General features: G+C 42.9%; 1 protein-coding gene across 1 annotated transcript in view; it reads left to right on the top strand.

Annotated features, from left to right (window-relative positions):
• The window catches only part of EFCAB6 (EF-hand calcium binding domain 6), a 106,838-nt gene that overhangs the window by 33,041 nt on the left and 55,783 nt on the right, over positions 1–18,014 (top strand). The window contains exons 8-12 of the mRNA XM_065421650.1: positions 1,108–1,275; positions 3,486–3,657; positions 6,583–6,697; positions 12,391–12,524; positions 17,340–17,575. Of these exons, the coding sequence (XP_065277722.1) occupies positions 1,108–1,275; positions 3,486–3,657; positions 6,583–6,697; positions 12,391–12,524; positions 17,340–17,575 (825 nt within the window). The remainder of the gene's footprint in view (positions 1–1,107; positions 1,276–3,485; positions 3,658–6,582; positions 6,698–12,390; positions 12,525–17,339; positions 17,576–18,014) is intronic.

The raw sequence follows: 18,014 nt of genomic DNA, 5'->3' as shown, positions 1-18,014 counted from the left end.
AATAATAAGTAAAATATAATTGACTCCTCTAAACATGCACAAATTGGACATATGACTGTCAAATCTGTGTCGGAGTTGTCATAACCAGACTGGGGATTTAACTCAGATGCTTTGGGGATGTTGCATTACACAAGGGTTTTGAGCAAGGGTGATGAAGAGAATAAATTACATTCTGAATTCCAGTGTTTCGGCCACATCAGTCTTATTGATTTTAAATGATACTTCTGCTGTTGGGGGCTTCAGTTATAATTGGGCTTTTGACACTGATGTGACTCATCCTGAGGCACTTGAGGACAATGCTGCTTTTACTGAGGCAGAATGGTTGGCATGCCTGTCCCAGATGGCTTCCTGTGAGTTGACATTCAGACTGAGGAAGAGAAGGGACAATTTTTAAGGACATTTGGAAGCCTTTTGTAGATTACATTTCCAAGGCAGATGTGGTTCCTTAGTGTTTGTGTCTGAGTTCCATTTTCTATGTGCAGGATGAACTTATTTGGATGGAGCTGGTTGGATGGTGTTACAACATGGTGACTCCCTTTTCTCTCCATGATCCTCCCACTCCCCCCACTCCTGTTATTGGTTTAGGGTAGCAGATTAGATTTATTAAAATAAAAAATTGTTTTGATTGGATTTATCACAAAGAGAGTGCTTGCTTGAGGGGGTGTTATATCTTAAGTTACAAGTCATTTTGTATCACAGGTTTGTTGGTTTGGTTTTAAATAAAAGTCTAAATGGGGAAAAATAACTATTTTGTAGACTAAACAGAATGCTGTGGATTCACAGTATAATACACTTTCATTCCCTTCCATTCTTTCATCTAAGAATCCCCAAAAGCTTTACAGACATGAATTGTCTCATAAAGCTAAATTGAGCTCTGTGAGCTGGGTATTAGTTTCCCCATTTCACAGATGAATAAAATTGAAGCACAGAGAGATCACCCCGTGAGTCAATGGCAGAGTGACCCCAGTCTCCTTCTCTAACCACTGGACACACACTGCCTCTATCTAGGAAGGAAGCTCATTATTTTGATAATCTTTGCCTTAAAATATGCATGTTGTGCCTTACTCTCAACTGTGCACATTAATTTCAATTCTTTATTTTATCTAGACTATGCCATAAATTTCAAGATATTTCTCCTGATGGGATCCTTTACAGGATGCTTTTGGAGAGCTTAGGAGTTGCTGTTTTACCAGGTGACTTAACTGGTATCAGCACACAGATCTCAAAGGGAAGTCAACAGAGAGAAGAAAAAAGACAAACAGATCTTTCAGAGAGGTACTGTGCAATGCTTTATTAATACAGATGATTCCCTATTAAAATTTTAAAATATTGATACCATTATAAAGGAAACTTCCAAAAAGACTGAGCATTTGCGCTATATGTCAAATGCTAAGTGTTGTCTTATGCAGAGCTCTGGGTCTATGCATAATCCCTAAGTAATCTGACCTCAAAGTATTGCGTCAGAAGAGCAAATGTATGGTTTATTCATCAAAATCTTTTGGACTCAAGTAAGAACTGTTGAACTTACTTCACATATTACAAAAGGGGTACATCCCACCAAGTCATCAGTGACTTTGCTGATAAGCAAGGCTCTCAGGGTTTGTTTGTTTTTTCTAGACAGCATCTAAGGTATAGACTATGAATCTCTATGGAATCATTGAGACTTCATCTTTTGCGGTTGAGCATTCTCAGAGTTCCACAAATCAAGACTGATTTGATTCTGATTGCTGTAGCTTCTGTGTGCAAGGCTTCTCAGTCTATAGCATCATTGCATGCCTTTTTGCACTCAAGCTACAAGGATATTTGAGTCATCGATTCAACTTCTCTTCAGTTACTTGAAGCTTTGGTCTATGTGGAAATACCTGTATAAGAGCCAGTAAAATCTTCCATAATGGGGTGGGGTATATTTCTCCACCAAAAAATGTGGGTTCAGCCTAAAAACTGTGAAAACTTCTGAGATCTTGCACAGAACTCCAGGTTCCTTGGTCCTCCACACTGGTAACACAACTCCAATGGGCTCCCTAAATGTTGCTAATCCCTAGGCTACATCCCTTAAAGGGGGTTCACCAGCAAGGAAGGAGTACGGGAAAGTTCATTCAGATTATGGCTATTCCATTGGGTGTCAGTGGGGACAATGCTTGCTTTTCTCCAGCCCTGTCTGGTAAGTACAGTGAGCCATTCCTAGGGTTTGGGGAAAACAAGACATGCTGGAAGCAGTGTGGCTCTGTGGAAAAGGTGCAATCCTGGAATTTAGGAAAGCTGAATTCTAGTCCTGGTGGTGGATGAAAAGCAAAGTTTATAGAGTACAGCGTCAGAAAGCCTTGCTTATCAGCAAAGTCAGTCATCTTTACTTTCATCATTATGCATTTCAGAATTTCAAACATGTTAGATTTAATTTTCTATGTGAACTACTAGTAATACTTTATTTAAAAGCAGTTAATGAAAGTGTTTCATTAAAATATTTTAGTGCTAGAAGTTAAAATTTTAAGGTTATTATCAAGTTAAGGGAGTACTATAAAATATACTTAATAAATCTATAAAAAAATTAGACTGCTGAATATTCTGCATTTTGCTCATACAGAAATATATGCCTTCAGACTTAACAAAAATAATTGTGTTAACTTACTTTTTCATGGACAATAGTAAATCCATAACAAATGTGAAATGGGTGCAACCGGGACATATTACACACACTTTTATTGTACATCTTCTCTATCTTCAAAAGTTATTGCATATTTAATCATGAGTTATTTTAATGGTTAGCTGACGAAGATTGTAGTATTTCAAAGGGAGGGTTATATATTCTACGTCTGGGGATTTTTCTTTTAAGGACTGAGAAAGGATATGCTAATTCACTCATTGCACATAAAGGAAAAAAAGTGGAAGTTGCTTATTTGGGTTACTAGGAGTGGGAAGCTGTGAATCATGATGTTATATGACTATGTCCTATGGGCAGATATACAGAATATTACTGATGCCATTTCCAAAGGCCACCAATTGTTACACCTTTCCAGCAGGTGGTAAGACGACATTAGCCTGATTCATCTCCCTTTAAAGTCAATCAGACTTTTTTTGGCATTGGGTTGGGTCCCATGATGGTGGTTAAAAATGTTAATGGGTAAAAGTGGCTCCCCAGAGGCTGGGAAATCAGAAGATCCAAAATGAACTGGTAATCAGCTCCCATATTTAGATGTGAGTGGTCTCCAATTCAAAAATAAATAGCCTGTGGCAATATCATGCAATCAGTTTTTACAAACATCAGTTTAAACACGGGTTTCTGCTTAACAACTGATTGCACAATATGGCCCTTGGAATCTGCATTGGCCTTAATTTGTACTCACTATAACTTTGTTTAGGCACAAAAAGAATATCTCTGGTGTTATTGTCCTGTTTATTGTTAAAATAATCCAGTTAATTATTGAATCAAATGTTTTAAAGTAGAAAACACAAGTGACTTGTTCTCATGTGCAATCTTTCAATTTTAGAATGAAACAGATTGAAGATCAAGCCAATAAGCATACCAAGAATAGAACTGTTGATGAAGTAATTGAAAGGCTCAAGGACAGTGTGATACAACAGGAAGCAACTATTAAAGACAGCTTTCTTGCCTACAACAAGCAACCAAATGGAAAAATTAGTAAAGATGATTTCCGGAAGGTAGGGGAAATGCTAGGTGTTTTTCTTTATCTTTTTGTTTTCCTGGAAGGTGGTTTATCGTTTTATAGTGGTGCCTATTCACACACCTACAGCCAAGTCTCCAGGGCTGTTTCAGTCATTAATGAGCTGGAGCATGCTCACATGAGCTCCTTGTTAATAGCATAAAGAAGAATCAGCTTTCATTTCGAAAGAAAAAAAAGTCAATTTCTAGTTCCTTTTCTTGCAGAGATTGCCTGGAAAACCCAAACTGATTTCTAATGTCAAAAAGAACATGCTGCTAGACTCCATCTCTGCAGCAGGTGGCTGGGGAATTTATAGAACCAGACTCCAACCTACCACATACCTTCTCTGCAAAATGAGTTAGTTACATCTGAGGTGCATCCCAAAATTGTTTTTTAGTTAGCCGTCACCAAAATCCTTATGCCCCATGCATTGTGGTGGGAACACATCACAGCTGAGAGAAATTGAGTACCTTTGGGTGGAGAAAGGCAGCAAAACATTGTTTGCAGGCAAACCAAAAATTCCAGTGCTGGTCCTGCTTGTTAAAATTTTAATCCTCTCCGAAGTGAAGACCAAGCTGGCTGCTGGTCATTCAGGCCACTGCTATGTGTCAATAGCAAAAAGCATTGTATAAGTACATTAAGCACATAAAACAATTCTATGGTTATAGAAGCTGAAGTCCCTTCTCATCTTCAAGTCAGGTTTGAAGTACATTAATGAAGTGATCCAGGAATCTTGCACAGTTGCTTCCTGTGCTATTCCATTCACGATCATAGTACTCCAAGTATTAGTGCTGTGAAAATATATATTTAAATTGGGTATGCAGATTCTAAAATACTGTGGCTGAAAGGCTTAATGAACCTTAATTGAGGCTTAATTGATAAACACCATATACATACAGTAATGTACTGATTATTAATCTGAATAAAAATGTAGGGTGAGATTTTGTGCTGTACCACTGAGAGGCCTTAGGGAGGGCGGACAAAGATGGCTTTATGCCACCTTTGAACTCTTCACATGCAGGGCTGGCTTGGGAGACAAAACAGCCACCAGCGCAACAGCCAGCCAGTGGGTTGCTCTAAGTTACAACAGCCTGTCCTGAACTGCCCATGGCTACCAGTGCTGCCTGAATCCTCATAGCTCTGTGGCCCCACTCCCTCCTGCTCCTGACTTTGTCCTAGCATGCCACTGCTCTGAGACTTGCACATGCAGTGCCTGTGTTGCGGGAATTCCCCCCCGGCTAACTAAGGACCTTTTAGGCCATATAAAGGCCTTAGAAGGAGGGGAGAATCTCTCCTGTAGTGTGCACTTAAAAACTGACTTTAGTTAATCAGATTTTATTGTGCTCACCACAGTGACTAATATGCTCCTGTGATTATTCGATTTTTTGGCAGTTTTTGATAGTATGGATCAGCAGACCTGGGTACAGCACTTGGGTGCTAGAGGATTAATACGACTGGGGCTATCTTGAACTGATTTAGTTTTTTACCTGTGAGTGCTCCCAGTTGGTTTTGCTTGGTGAATTTTCAGTACTACTAGGATTGTATGTGATGTTCTTCAGGGCCTGTTGTAGCTGGGATTACTTGTCACTCCCTGTATGTTGCCTCTTGAAGAGATTTAGGACTGATATGAATTTGCAGTGGTGCAGATTTTCATTCTCTCCATACTTAAAGAGAAAAAGTATTGCCAAAGTTTGCTGTTGGGTGGCTAGAAACTGGCTGAGATTAAATACCAGCAAAATGGAAATTATCTTGGTTGGGTCAGACAGGAGAAATTATGGGAGAGGCATTCCCTTGGGCCTCCTCCAATTAGAAGGGGAGGTACTTCTGACTGCTAGTGTGGGCAGAGTCTGCGCATTGTCTTTATCCAGATGCTGATTTGGAAGATCAGGGGGGAGATAGCTGTGGTGAAAACAGGATTTACCATGTCAGTGAGACCTTTAAAAAATAGCAGCACAGCTCCCTTAGGACTTCTTATGAGACTAGGTTTACCTTGTTTTGCCAGTAAAAATTTCATCTTTCATCAGTGTGCCGAATGCTGTGCACTTCTTCATCTGGCTGCTCTCCTCCTCCCAGCGGTGGATGTATTTCTGTGATTCTATGTGTGCATTGCAGAAGTGCTCTGAAATGAGAGGTGCTAAGTAATTGTAAAATGTTATTTCTTTGTCTTATTGTTAATAATAATAATAATAATTAATAATTAATGCATGTATTAAGAATAAAATTGCAGCCTTTCCTCCCACATGCTGATCTGTGCTACATACCTTTGGGACATTGGCTTTGGATTACTGCAGTGTGTTCTACAATGTGGTACCTAAAAGGCTTATTTTGTTGCCTGGAGCTAATGCAGCAGCATGATTAACATTACTGGTAGGCAGAGGGAACTCCACCTACCTGCTGCTTTTTTCTTTGCATTAGCTGTCTGTGTGAAAGTTGGATTTAAGGTTTTGGTATAACACTGAAAGCCCTTAACTGACTGTTTTACTAACCTCACTGTTCTTCTGACACCCTACAGATTACGTATGCCTCTTTTAAGGGTTGTTAGTACACAAAGAATAAAGAACAAAAATAATCATATATCTGCAGCCATTTGTGCTACCATCAGATCTCATAAGCTAGGCAGATTCAGGCTTCATGAATATTTGGATGGTATATTTGGAACTCTCACCTGCTGAAGGATGTGATTCCTCTTATTAAATTTATATCTAATTACTATAATTTCAACTCTATATAAACCATGGTTACCATAAATATAAAGAGAAGAGGTAAATGTTCAGACCTATCCAAGTTTAGCTATGTAATCAAAACCCCATACAGTCCTTTGAAAATGTACACCAAGGAGCCCAGACATTTATTTGAAAGGATGGCATGTAAGGAACAAACATTTTCTTATTTCCCTTTTGTTTTGTTTTTTTCACTTTGACAGGTGTTGGAAGATCATGGGATGCCAATGGATGATAGCCAGTTTAATCTACTGACTGAGAAATTAGGATTCCCAAATGGAGGGCTGAGTTATCTTGATTTTGTAGCAATATTTGAAGGTAGATGAACATTAATGACAATCTTACATAAAACAAATCTTTCATGGACTTTTCTCTCTCAATATTATAGAGGGCCATTAGGTGGGTAATTGAGAAGATATAGACTGCGTTGTGGTCAGGATGCTACATATCCCTGTCACTCCTGAACCAGCCAAGCTGTTGATCATCTAACCCAGTATGTGAGTGAGATTGGAACATGAATGAGGGTGAGCTGGTTAAAGCTCAGTACAGATAGGACTGAGATGATAATTGTGGGGTGTGGAAAGCAACCAGATGAGGCTGATCTCTCCCCCTCTGATTGAGGGTGGCTCCCATTATCCATTAGTTGAGCTCAGAATCTTAAGAGCTTTAGTATTGGCACCCCAGTTGCTGTTGGATGATTTTACAGCAGTATGGTCCAAGAAGGCTTTTTTACCACTTGAGCCTGGCCAAAAGATTGCAACCGCTTCTTTCAGATATGGAACTTTGTACCATGATCCATTCCTTTGTCACTTCAGGACTGGATTACTGCAATCTGCTCTATGTGGAGCTACACTTCAGGTCAACCTGAAAATGTAAACTGGTGCAAAATATAGTGGCTTGCATATTAAGTGGTGCTTCTCAGTGACAGCACATGTCCCTGGTGCTCCATGATCTGCACTGCTATCTTTTGGTTTGTGGATTGAATTGAAGGTATTGCTTTTGATTTATAAAGCCATAAATGGCTGGGGACCTTGTTACTTGAGAGACTTCCTCTCCTCTCCTGCCATAATGCCACTGTTGTGATCAGCAGAGGTGCTTCAGCTGGATCCCCCTTCATTTAAAAGAAAGGGCGCTGGAAGTAGAGCTTGCGCCATGAAAAACACTCCGCTTTGAAACAGGCGTCCCCCTGATCTGAGATAGCCGAAATCTGTTGACCTTAAGTGCATGCTGAAAGGCACATCTATATGCAGAAGCTGCTGCAGAAGGGGGCTGTTGAGGGAAATCAGAATTGTAGTAGGAAGCAGAATGTGGAGTCTGCTGGAGTTTAATTTCATTTGTTTTATTGCAGGGGTGCCCAGAATCTTGGAGAGGCAACCCTTTTTATTTGTTGTGTGCATCTCAATAAACCAGTAAAGTGTAGGCGATGATTGTATCCGTCATTGCTTTCGGTATTACCTGATGTGGGTTATAATGTACCTCAGCTATAATAAATGTTGTCAGCTCAGGAACAAACTTTAACAAAATTTCATCTATATTTGGACTGATTTTGTATAGCTTTTGTTCTGTCCAAATTTAAAGTTTATTTTTTAATGTAAAAAGTGTGTTTATCAGTAATATTATTAATAATCATTCATTATTAGCGCCCTACCAAATTCATGGTCCATTTTGGTCAATTTCACAGTCATAGGATTTTAAAAATCTTAAATTTCATGATTTCAGCTGTTTAAATCTGAAATTTCACAGTGTTGTAACTCTAGGGGTCCTAACCCCAAAGGGGATTGTGGGAGAGTCGTAGGGTTATTGTAGGGGGGTCACTGTATTGCCATCCTTCTGTGCTCCTGCCTTCAGAGCTGGGTCCTCTGCCAGCAGCCACCGCTCTCTGGCCACCCAGCTCTGAAGGCAGCGCAGAAGTAAGGGTGGCAATACTATGACCCCCCTACAATAAATTTGCGACCCTCCCGCTGCCCTTTTTTGGGTTGGGATCCCCAGTTTGAGCAGGAGCGCCGCCAGCTTTTTTGCCGCCCTAGGCGGCGGAAGGTCCCGCCCCCGAAATGCTGCCCCTGACAGAGGCGGCGGAAGGTCCCGCCCCCGAAATGCCGCCCCTGACAGAGGCGGCGGAAGGTCCTGCCCCCGAAATACCGCCGACGACCGGGGCGGCCGAAGATCCGGTTGCCGTGGTCGCGGCCTCCCAAATGTTAGTGCCCTAGGCGACCACCTGGGTCGCCTAATGGGTTGCGCCGGCCCTGAATTTGAGAAACGTTGGTCTCCCCTGTGAAATCTGTATAATATATAGGGTAAAATACAAAAGACCAGATTTCACAGGGGAGACCAGATTTCATGGTCCGTGATGAGTTTTTCATGGACGTGAATTTGGTAGGACCTTATTCATTATTATTGTAGTGCCCATAGGCACCAACTTTCACCGGCGCCGGAGGGGCTCGCGCCCCCCCCCTGCCCAGAGCACCCACGGAGTCGGCGCCTATGGTAGTGCCTGGAAGCCCCAGGGAGGGATCAAGGTTCCACTGTGTTTGTACACAACATGTACATGGCACAAACATATCATGAGGAGATGGTTCTTGCTCCAAAGAGCTTGCAATCTAAGTAGTAATATGATGTGTCCTGCTAGGATCACTAGCTTCGCATTCTTTAACCTGATTTTTGTTGCCATTCTTGGCAATTGGCTTTTCTCAGGGAGATAGGGAAGGTGAATATCTACATACTGTAGGGATAGACTCTGTCACCCTGACAACCTCACTCCATCTGCAGTCAGATTGATTTCAGGGCAACGTGAGCAAGGGTAGCAGAATCTGGTCCTTAAGAGACAAGAAACAATCATATAGTTCATTTTCCCAGGCAACAGTTAGATCCAGGAGCAATAGGTGAAACATGAGTGTCATAGGTAATTACTCCTTCCTTCTTTCTTTTATATATTTTTGTCTTACTTTTCTGCTTTAGTTCCAGATTTTCTGGGTGAAATCCTGACCACACTGAAGTCAATGGGAGTTTTGCCATTGACTGCGGTGGGGCCTGTTTCACCTGTATTATGACTCTTTTGATCATTTTTCTCAAAGGTGTACAATTCTGATTTCTGCACTGCTAGCAGTTGCCATTATTTCACCTGGCTTTAGATACAGGAGAAGGGGAAGAACTGACTTGTAGCTGGCTGATGCAGTATTAAGGCATTCCTTGTATCAGCCCTAACATTCATAATTTTGACCTTGTCCAACCATCTGTCCGTCAGAACATCTTATACTGGCTCAAAGAGCCTAGTAAAATATGCCTGAAAGCAAGGTAACATCTGTACGATCAAAGTAAAACTGGACATATTCGCTAGAGCAGTGTTGCAGTGATTTAATCAGGAGTATTGTGGTATTGGGTCTTTTTCTTAAGGCCCCAGTTCCTGGGAGTTGTGAGAATCTCTACTTTCATTTTTTAAAAAAGTTACCAGTCATCATAGTTGCAGAGGAAAATTACCCAGATTTTACATAGAGGTTTAAAAAACAGAAGGCAGAGAAAAAATGAATTTATTATTTTATTAAAATATGATTTTAAGTCAATCTCATGATTTTTTGGGGGAAATGATTCTTGGGTTTTGAGCACTTGCAGTTAGAAATACTATTGATATCTGGCATTATCCTACTTTCTTTATGTAAGTAAAACTCCCATTGACTTTAGTGAGATGATAACTTCAGTAGGAATGTTGCCTAAATGAATAGTGCAGGGTCAGGTCCCAAAAGACTGGATGTGTATAAAGCAGGGGGAAAGCAGGGGATAAAAATGAGAATCATAGAAATGTAGGGCTGGAAGGGACTTTGAGAGGTCCAAGTCCAAGAAACAGAAAGGCCCACAGTGGATGGCTTTTGATGGTTTCTTTGTTTGCGGGAGGGAAGGATAGTGTTTTTGATGTTTCCGAGTTATTTTTGTCCTCATGTCTGTGTCTCAGTGGGTTAAAATACATATAGATTTTAAAAAGAAAAGAAGTACTCTGTTGGGAGGTTCTGTTTATTTAACTGATTAATAAGAAAAATTCTGAGGGGAAAAAATGTCAGGACGTACATTTTTCTGTATAAGTTTATCTCATTTTTAAAGTTCAAGTGAAACAAAAATACTTTGAAATTATAAAACATATGAGGAATTTGTTGAACATATGGATGATGATGAACCTACAGGTCTGCTACAGTATTTAATCTCCTGGGTGAACTACCTTTGTATCATTGGGGCTTCTGGTTTTGTGCTTCTGAAAGGCCAAAACCTATAGGTTGTGATCCTGCAACACCCCACTTGTGTGCAATCCTTTTGACTTTAATAGGATTATTCATAGGAGTAAGGGTTACAGGATCAGTCCCTTACTGAGGCTTATTATATAATGCCTAAGTGTGTATATATATATGTATATATATATATATATCAACATGAACAAAAAAAATTGCAAAATTAAATTATATAAATATACGTTCAGTTATACAGAGTGTATTTATGATGACAGTGTGTATCTATATCTAGAGAGAGAGAGAATACATGGCAGCATGGTATGGGAAGGTTTAATTAACAAGAGTTTGTTCTCCAAAACAAGTGCCAATAAAACCTTTCCACCTCACTGCACTGCCATCTATTCTGTATATGCCACTAATGTTGCAGGAAAACTATTTTTAAAATGCTTTAGAGAGTTAAAACATGTTATTTAGACTATTTTTCATTTCCCTCTCTCGTAAACCAGATACCTTAGTTACCATGAGTCCAGCTGCACAGGGAACAGAAGGAGCTGTAATAACCTGTAACAGTGACTCAAAATAGCTTTTCTATTGCCTAAAAATATCATGGCCCTTCCAGGATTTAGAAGCAAATGTAGTGTCCCGCACTAGGAAGCTGGCAATCTCCTCTTCGTGATCTTTCAGGGCTGTGAGATTATAGACATAGAAAAGCTGGCACTTGTGCAGGATTGAATCTCACCTGCCCTGGCCCTCAGATGGGGTAATTTGCGCGGGGGGGGGGGGCGAAATTCCACAGTTGGGCTGAGAAGGAAGAAGTACTTTGCTGTCAGATTTATTTAGTTGCTCGTGGCTGTTTGAAGCTATTGAAGGTTTGGGTATGTTAGAATGACTTCAAGGGAGATGGGTTAGTGTGCAGTGAGTGGGCGGTGGTGGTGCACTTGAAGATGGGTCACAAATTCATTTCTGTGGCACTGTCTGCAGCAATGCAGAACCTGTGTTCCTTCTCACGCAGGGTATGTCTAAACTGGACCTGTAAGGTGTCATTTCCATCTCAGGTAAACATACCCATGCTAGTTCCAATCGAGCTAGCATGCTGCTGAAAACAGAAGTGTAGCCGTCGCAGCAGGAGCAACTAGACAGGCTAGTCGCCCTGAATACAATCCCTTCTGAAACCCCCTAAGTTTGTCCTCGAGGCAGCTAGCCCTTCCCGACGCTTGCACTGCCAGAGCTATACTTCTATTTTTAGCATGCTAGCTCAATCCCAGCAAGCATGACTCTGTGTACCCGAGCTGGAACCTACCCCTTCCAGTGCCAGTCTAGACATACCTTCAGACAGGCAAGATGAAGACCAGTCACAGCTCTCCTGGACTCCATCCTCTCCGCCAGTTTGATACCATCCTCATTCAGAGCAACACTTAGGAACCAAAGAAGGCTAAAGTAAAAGCAAAAAACAATAACAGAAAGTTCCACCTCAACTGTGCCTTCTGCACTAGAGCTTACCCCCAGGGGCCTGGAGGTCTTTTTGTCGTTTTGTTTTTGCTTTCACTGGAAGAAACCACTGTACCATTGAATAAAGCAGGAGCTGAGGCAATTTCTGTAAATCAGATGGACATTTACTAATACTGTATACAACTATGGAAGTATGTAATGTGTGAAGCCTAAAGAATGTGATAGGGTTTTTTAAAACCATGTATTGTATATGATAAATAAATAAGACAACTCCATTGGTCCAGTTTGTTTAATACTAAAGAAAAATATATTCAAGTCACAGATTGCTTAACTCTGCTTTAATTATTTCAGATCCCAGATTGAATGGACCAGGAGCTACATTATATTGCAGTCCAAACCACCGAGTAAATAGCACTAAATTTCACTACATGACTGCTGAAGAATGTCTAAGTCAATTTAATGATAAACTCATGGAAGGATATGGGGTAAATAAATGCAACTGTTGATTACTTTTGACAATATACCTAGTTATGTTAAAAATATTTGTTAAAAGGTATTTTTAAGTGGAGTTGTCAGAAAAGTGACTCTATAAAAATGATATTGGGGTTCAATGTTTATTCTCTTTCAGTGACTTCCAGAGCAAACATACTGTACTCAGTTTACAATTCAAAAGCTGATTTTCTAATTGCTATCCCTGCAAACTCTTCCTGGAATCTGAAACCCAAAATATTGTTTCTAATTCTTTTATTGTCACTAGTAGTAAAGACTGTGCAACCAGAATCGGAACAGACATGTTGATGGTCCCCAAAGAACAAAGTCCAGATGAATCTTCCATATCTATATTGATTTAGCACTGCTACAAATAAAAAACCTTTTGTTGGGAAAATAAAAGCAGTTTTTTATATACCCTCCTTTTCAGCTATAGCCACAGTTTAAGAAAATATTTATTTACATTTCAACAAAAGTAAACAGCTCTTCTGCACTTCCTAGACATGCGAGTAGCCCCGTTAGTGTGATTACTAACAGGAGAAAAGATCAGACCCATGATGCCTAAAGATTTCAATGAGCAATGCAGTGCCCTTAAGCAAGAAAGCAGATTTTTCCAGAGATGACACCAGTAAAAATCTAGAGGTCCTGGAAGAAAGCACTGGTCTCACAAGGAATTGAAATCAAACAGCGTATTATTAAAATGACATTAAAATACAAAGGTGAATTGGTGAAAAGTGCCCCTGTTGGATAGGAGCCCACCTTGCCCCATCATTATTGGCTGATGCACTGACCAGTGGCAACACAGCATTGTATCCTCTTGTTAGGACTTGATGCAATCAAGAGCTGGCTGCTGCCATGATAGGAGTGTAGGGCTATTCTCATGGCCAGCCACTGAATATAGACAGGGTATTGTGACAACAGCACAGAACTACTGGGCCAAATCAGATTTTCTGCTGATGTGTATACAGGCAAAAAACAATGGAGCTGTGCTCATTTACACCATCCTAGCATCTGTCCCACCGTCATGGTATTACTGTGGTAAGAATTACTTCCTTTTCTACATATACTTTTTAATTGTTAAATAATTATCATTAAAATTTATCAGTTGAAATCCTAACATACACATATATAGAATAAGAGAAATGATCATTTCTTTTAGCATTTGCAAAACAAAAGAATATTTAATCATTATCCTTTTGCTGAATTCAGTTCCATCTGTGCTCCTGGCACGACTAACACACCAACATTCAAAGATCCTATGTTTAGACCAACTAAAGGCTGGCCATTCTTCGAGTGATTGCTCATGTGTATTCCACAATAGGTGTGTGTGCTCGCCACGTGCACTGGTACCGGAAGTTTTTCCCCTAGCAGTATCCATAGGGGAGCGCCCCTAGCAACTCCTGGAGTGGCACCTCTATGGCGCGGTATAAAGGGAGCTGCGTGCTCCCCCCACCCTCAGCTCCTTCTTGCCGCCAGTGAAGATGCATCAGAACTGCTCTGCTCCAGCTTGTCTGCAGCTTTCCTCTTGAACTCTTGTTCGTTCATAGTTAGTATTACCTGTAGTTAAAGTAGTTTAGATTAGTTTAGTTTAGTGTGCCTGGGTCGGGGCATGCCCCGTGCCCCGTGCTTTAAGTCGTGTGATGCTTGCAGGGAGCCGATGCCAGTGAGTGACCCGCATGCGGACTGTTTACACTGTCTGGGGAAAACCCATCTCAGCGATGGCTGCAAGATTTGCAGATCTTTCAAGCCTCGGACCAAGAAAAAAAGGGACATTCGGCTTCGAGCCATTCTGATGGAGTCAGTGTTGACCCCGACTCCAGTGCGCCGCTCCAAGTCGGCGCCAGGTACCACGGTGTTGGTGCGCAGCGACCCTTCGGTGCCTTCCACCAGTCGGCACCACTCCCCATCCGCGGGGCATGCCAAAAAGACTAAGAAGAGGTCTTCTCCACCGAGGCACCGGAGGAAGACTTGGGGAGAGACTAGACCCACGTTGGGCAGTTCTCAGTCCCCGTCGGCCTCTAGGCCTCCAACTCAGGTTGAGCGGAGTAGCCCGGCCCATTCGGTGCAGGCTTCCCCGGATGTCCAGGTGCCCTCCACGCCGGGACATTATGTCTCTGCCGGTACCAGGGGCACCGCTACCGTTGGCTCCCCAGTCCAGACGCAAGCCACCGCTTGGATCTCCGCAGTCACTGGCTGGTCGGTACTGTTCTCGGCTGAGGGAATGTTTTCGATGCCGTTCACTGCTCAGCAACCACCCCGTGCGCAGTCCGCGCCAGTCCCCATCGACCCCCACCAGGTTGTCTGGGTTCCGACTGACAGGGGTTCCAGGCACCACTCCGCCTCGAGGGACCATAGACCTCACAAGCGGAGCGGGTCCCGTCGAGACTGAGACAGACGGCACCGGAGGTCCTCATCTCTGAGAGGCTATCCTAGCCCGTCGCGATACGGGCGTCGATGCCATTCCCGTTCATCGTCTCGCTCCAGGACTCTGCCGTGGCACCGCTCCTGCAGTCCTGGACGTCGATTGCTGGCACCTCGCCGTCGTGGATCAGCCCGCCGGAGCCAATTGCGGAGCAGCTGCTATGTCGCGATCACGGTCTCGTGGTCGGCACCGTTCCTGACGGCACTGCTCCTCCCGGCCCAGGGACAGCAGCAGGTTGTATGCCAGCCCGGCCTCCCTTCGTAGCCGTCAGTCAATGGGACAGGCTAGTCAGGCTGAACAGCCTGCTCCGCTGGTGCCACAACAGGTGCAATGGCACCTGGCTCCTTGGCCGGCACCGTGGTACCAATGGACCCTGTGGCCGCTGACGCAGCCCCCAGTGTGGGCTCGCTCGGTGGCTGGAACCTCGGAGAGACCGTCGGCCTCCCTCTCCCAGCCTCTCAGAAAGGAGTCGGTGGGGCGTGCATCTTCGGTTCCGCGCCCGGAGGGCGACCAAGTGGTGGGACCTCCGGTACCGGTGGGTACGCAAAGTACCGCACCCGCATCCTCATCTCCCTTGATGAGGCAATTACTGCCCCTTCTTCCTCTGTTCCGCAGGAGGACTCTAAGGCCCACCAGGAACTATTGAAAAGGGTAGCATCAAGCCTCAACCTTCAGGCCACAACCCTCGGACTCCCTCTTCAATGTCCTATTGGCTTCGGTACCGGGCCCTCCCTCTCCATGAAGGGGTGGCAAAAATTTCAAATGCCTTGTGTCAAACCCCGGCTTCCTTGCCCCCCATCTCTAAGAGGGCAGAACGGAAGTACTTTGTGCCCGCCAAGGGGCATGAATACCTGTACACCCACCCTGCCCCCAAATCCCTTGTGGTTGAGTCGGTCAACCACAGGGAGAGGCAGGGCCAACCAGCCCCTACTCCGAAAAATAAAGACTCAAGGAGGCTGGACTTATTTGGGAGAAAAGTTTATTCGTCCTCGAGTTTCCAGTTAAGGGTGGTGAACCATTGGGCTCTCCTGGGTCAGTATGAGTTCAATTTGTGGGGCTCTCTACCCAAATTCGAGGACTCCCTCCAGGAGCATGACAGGAAGGAGTTCAAAGCTCTGGCCTTTTACCTGGAGCGGACTAAGCCATTCAGGAGGTCTTCGTAGCTGTTCATCGCCTCGGCCGAACGCGTGAGGGGTCGGCCGATCTCCACTCAGCGACTCTCCAACTGGATCACCTCTTGTATCTGTACCTGTTACGACCTGGCGGGAATCCCTCCGCTGTCTATTGTGAGGGCACACTCGACTAGGGCACAAGCCTCGTCGGCTGCCTTTTTAGCCCGTGTCCCCATTCAGGACATTTGCAGGGCTGCCACATGGTCTTCCATTCACACATTCATCTCGCATTATGCGATCGTCTCCCAGACCAGGGAAGACGCTGAGTTCGGCAGCGCTGTGCTCCATCCCGAGAGTCTGTGAACTCCTACCCACCTCCAACAGATATAGCTTGGAATTACCTGTTGTGGAATACACATGAGCAATCACTCGAAGAAGAAAAGACAGTTACCTTTTCCGTAACTGGTGTTCTTCGAGATGTGTTGCTCATGTCTATTCCACATCCCGCCCTCCTTCCCCTCTGTCGGAGTTGTCTGGCAAGAAGGAACTGAGGGTGGGGGGAGCGCACAGCCCCCCTTATACCGCGCCATGGCGGCGCCACTCCAGGGGTCGCTAGGTGTGCTCCCCTCCAGGTACTGCTAGGGGAAAAACTTCCAGCACCGGTGCATGTGGTGAGCACGCACACCTATTGTGGAATAGGCATGAGTAACACATCTCAAAGAACACCAGTTACGGAAAAGGTAACTGTCTTTTCTATAATAAATGATTTCTGAAAACTTATCACTTTTAAATTCACTCTGATATATTTTTTACCCATTTTAACGGAGGGAAACAGTTCTGGAGGGACATTCATTTTTGAAAGGTCTCTTCTCATAATAGTTTCATCTAAGTATGTGACAAAAAAATAGAAATAAGGTGTTTTTTCATTATAGAGTTGATGGGAGCCAGGATCCAATTGGCCATATGTGTAGATGGCTTGCAGATTGGCTCCCAAGTGGTGCATCAGTTCAGTACTTATTTGTAATGAGGGGGGATAGGACTTCAGTTCATTTAGGGGCAATGATAGAATATTTTACATTAGCTTTATATGTGAAGTAGGTTGACAATGTAGAGTCTTGTAAGGAGGTGTTATATACCATCAAACTGCCTTACCATATTTTGCCTGTTGTCAAAATAAATCTGTAATGAGTATTCGGTGTTTGTATTTTGAAATGTGTAACTAATGTGTTTTATCTGAAAGTTCAAGCATTGACATTCAGTTAAATATTCTTTGTTAGGACACCTACTCTGCCTTCCGTAAAACAGATAGTAACCGTGATGGTATCATCAACATGCTTGATTTTCGACACCTCCTGGAGAGCTTTGTGTTCATCCTTACAGATGAAGAGTACTCACGCCTACTTGGTATATTGGGCATGAACCTGAACTCTACATTAAATTACCAGGAATTCCTTCAACTGTTCCAGACCCAAGAAACAAAAGAGGCACATCCTTGGCTGAATCCATCTCACAAGTAAGAAGGACAGCAATGTTATAGTATGTATACTGGTCGTATACATTTATAGAAGTTAAAATCATAGAAATGTAGGGCTGGAGTTCTCCCTATGTGCTGAGGCAGGGCCAAATATACCTAGACCATCCCTGACAGGCATTTGAGTAACCTTTTCTTTAAAACAGTTTGTTTAGTGTTTGTCTATCCTGTTCTTAAAAATAATGGGGATTCCACAGTCTCCCTTGGGAACCTATTCTAGTTCTTAAATATCCATATAGTTAGAAAGTTTTTCCTAATATCTAACCTAAATGTCCTTTGCTGCAGATTAAGTTAATTATTTCTTGTCTGACCTTCAGTAAGAATGGAGAACAATTGATCACTGTCCTCTTTATAACAGCTCTTAACATATTTCAAGACTGTTATCTGGCCCCCCATGCAAGTCTTCTTTTCTCAAAATGAA

The sequence above is a fragment of the Emys orbicularis genome, chromosome 1 (genome assembly GCF_028017835.1).
Source record: "Emys orbicularis isolate rEmyOrb1 chromosome 1, rEmyOrb1.hap1, whole genome shotgun sequence".
Classification (NCBI taxonomy): domain Eukaryota; kingdom Metazoa; phylum Chordata; order Testudines; family Emydidae; genus Emys; species Emys orbicularis.
This window is presented reverse-complemented; position numbering and strand designations above follow the sequence as displayed.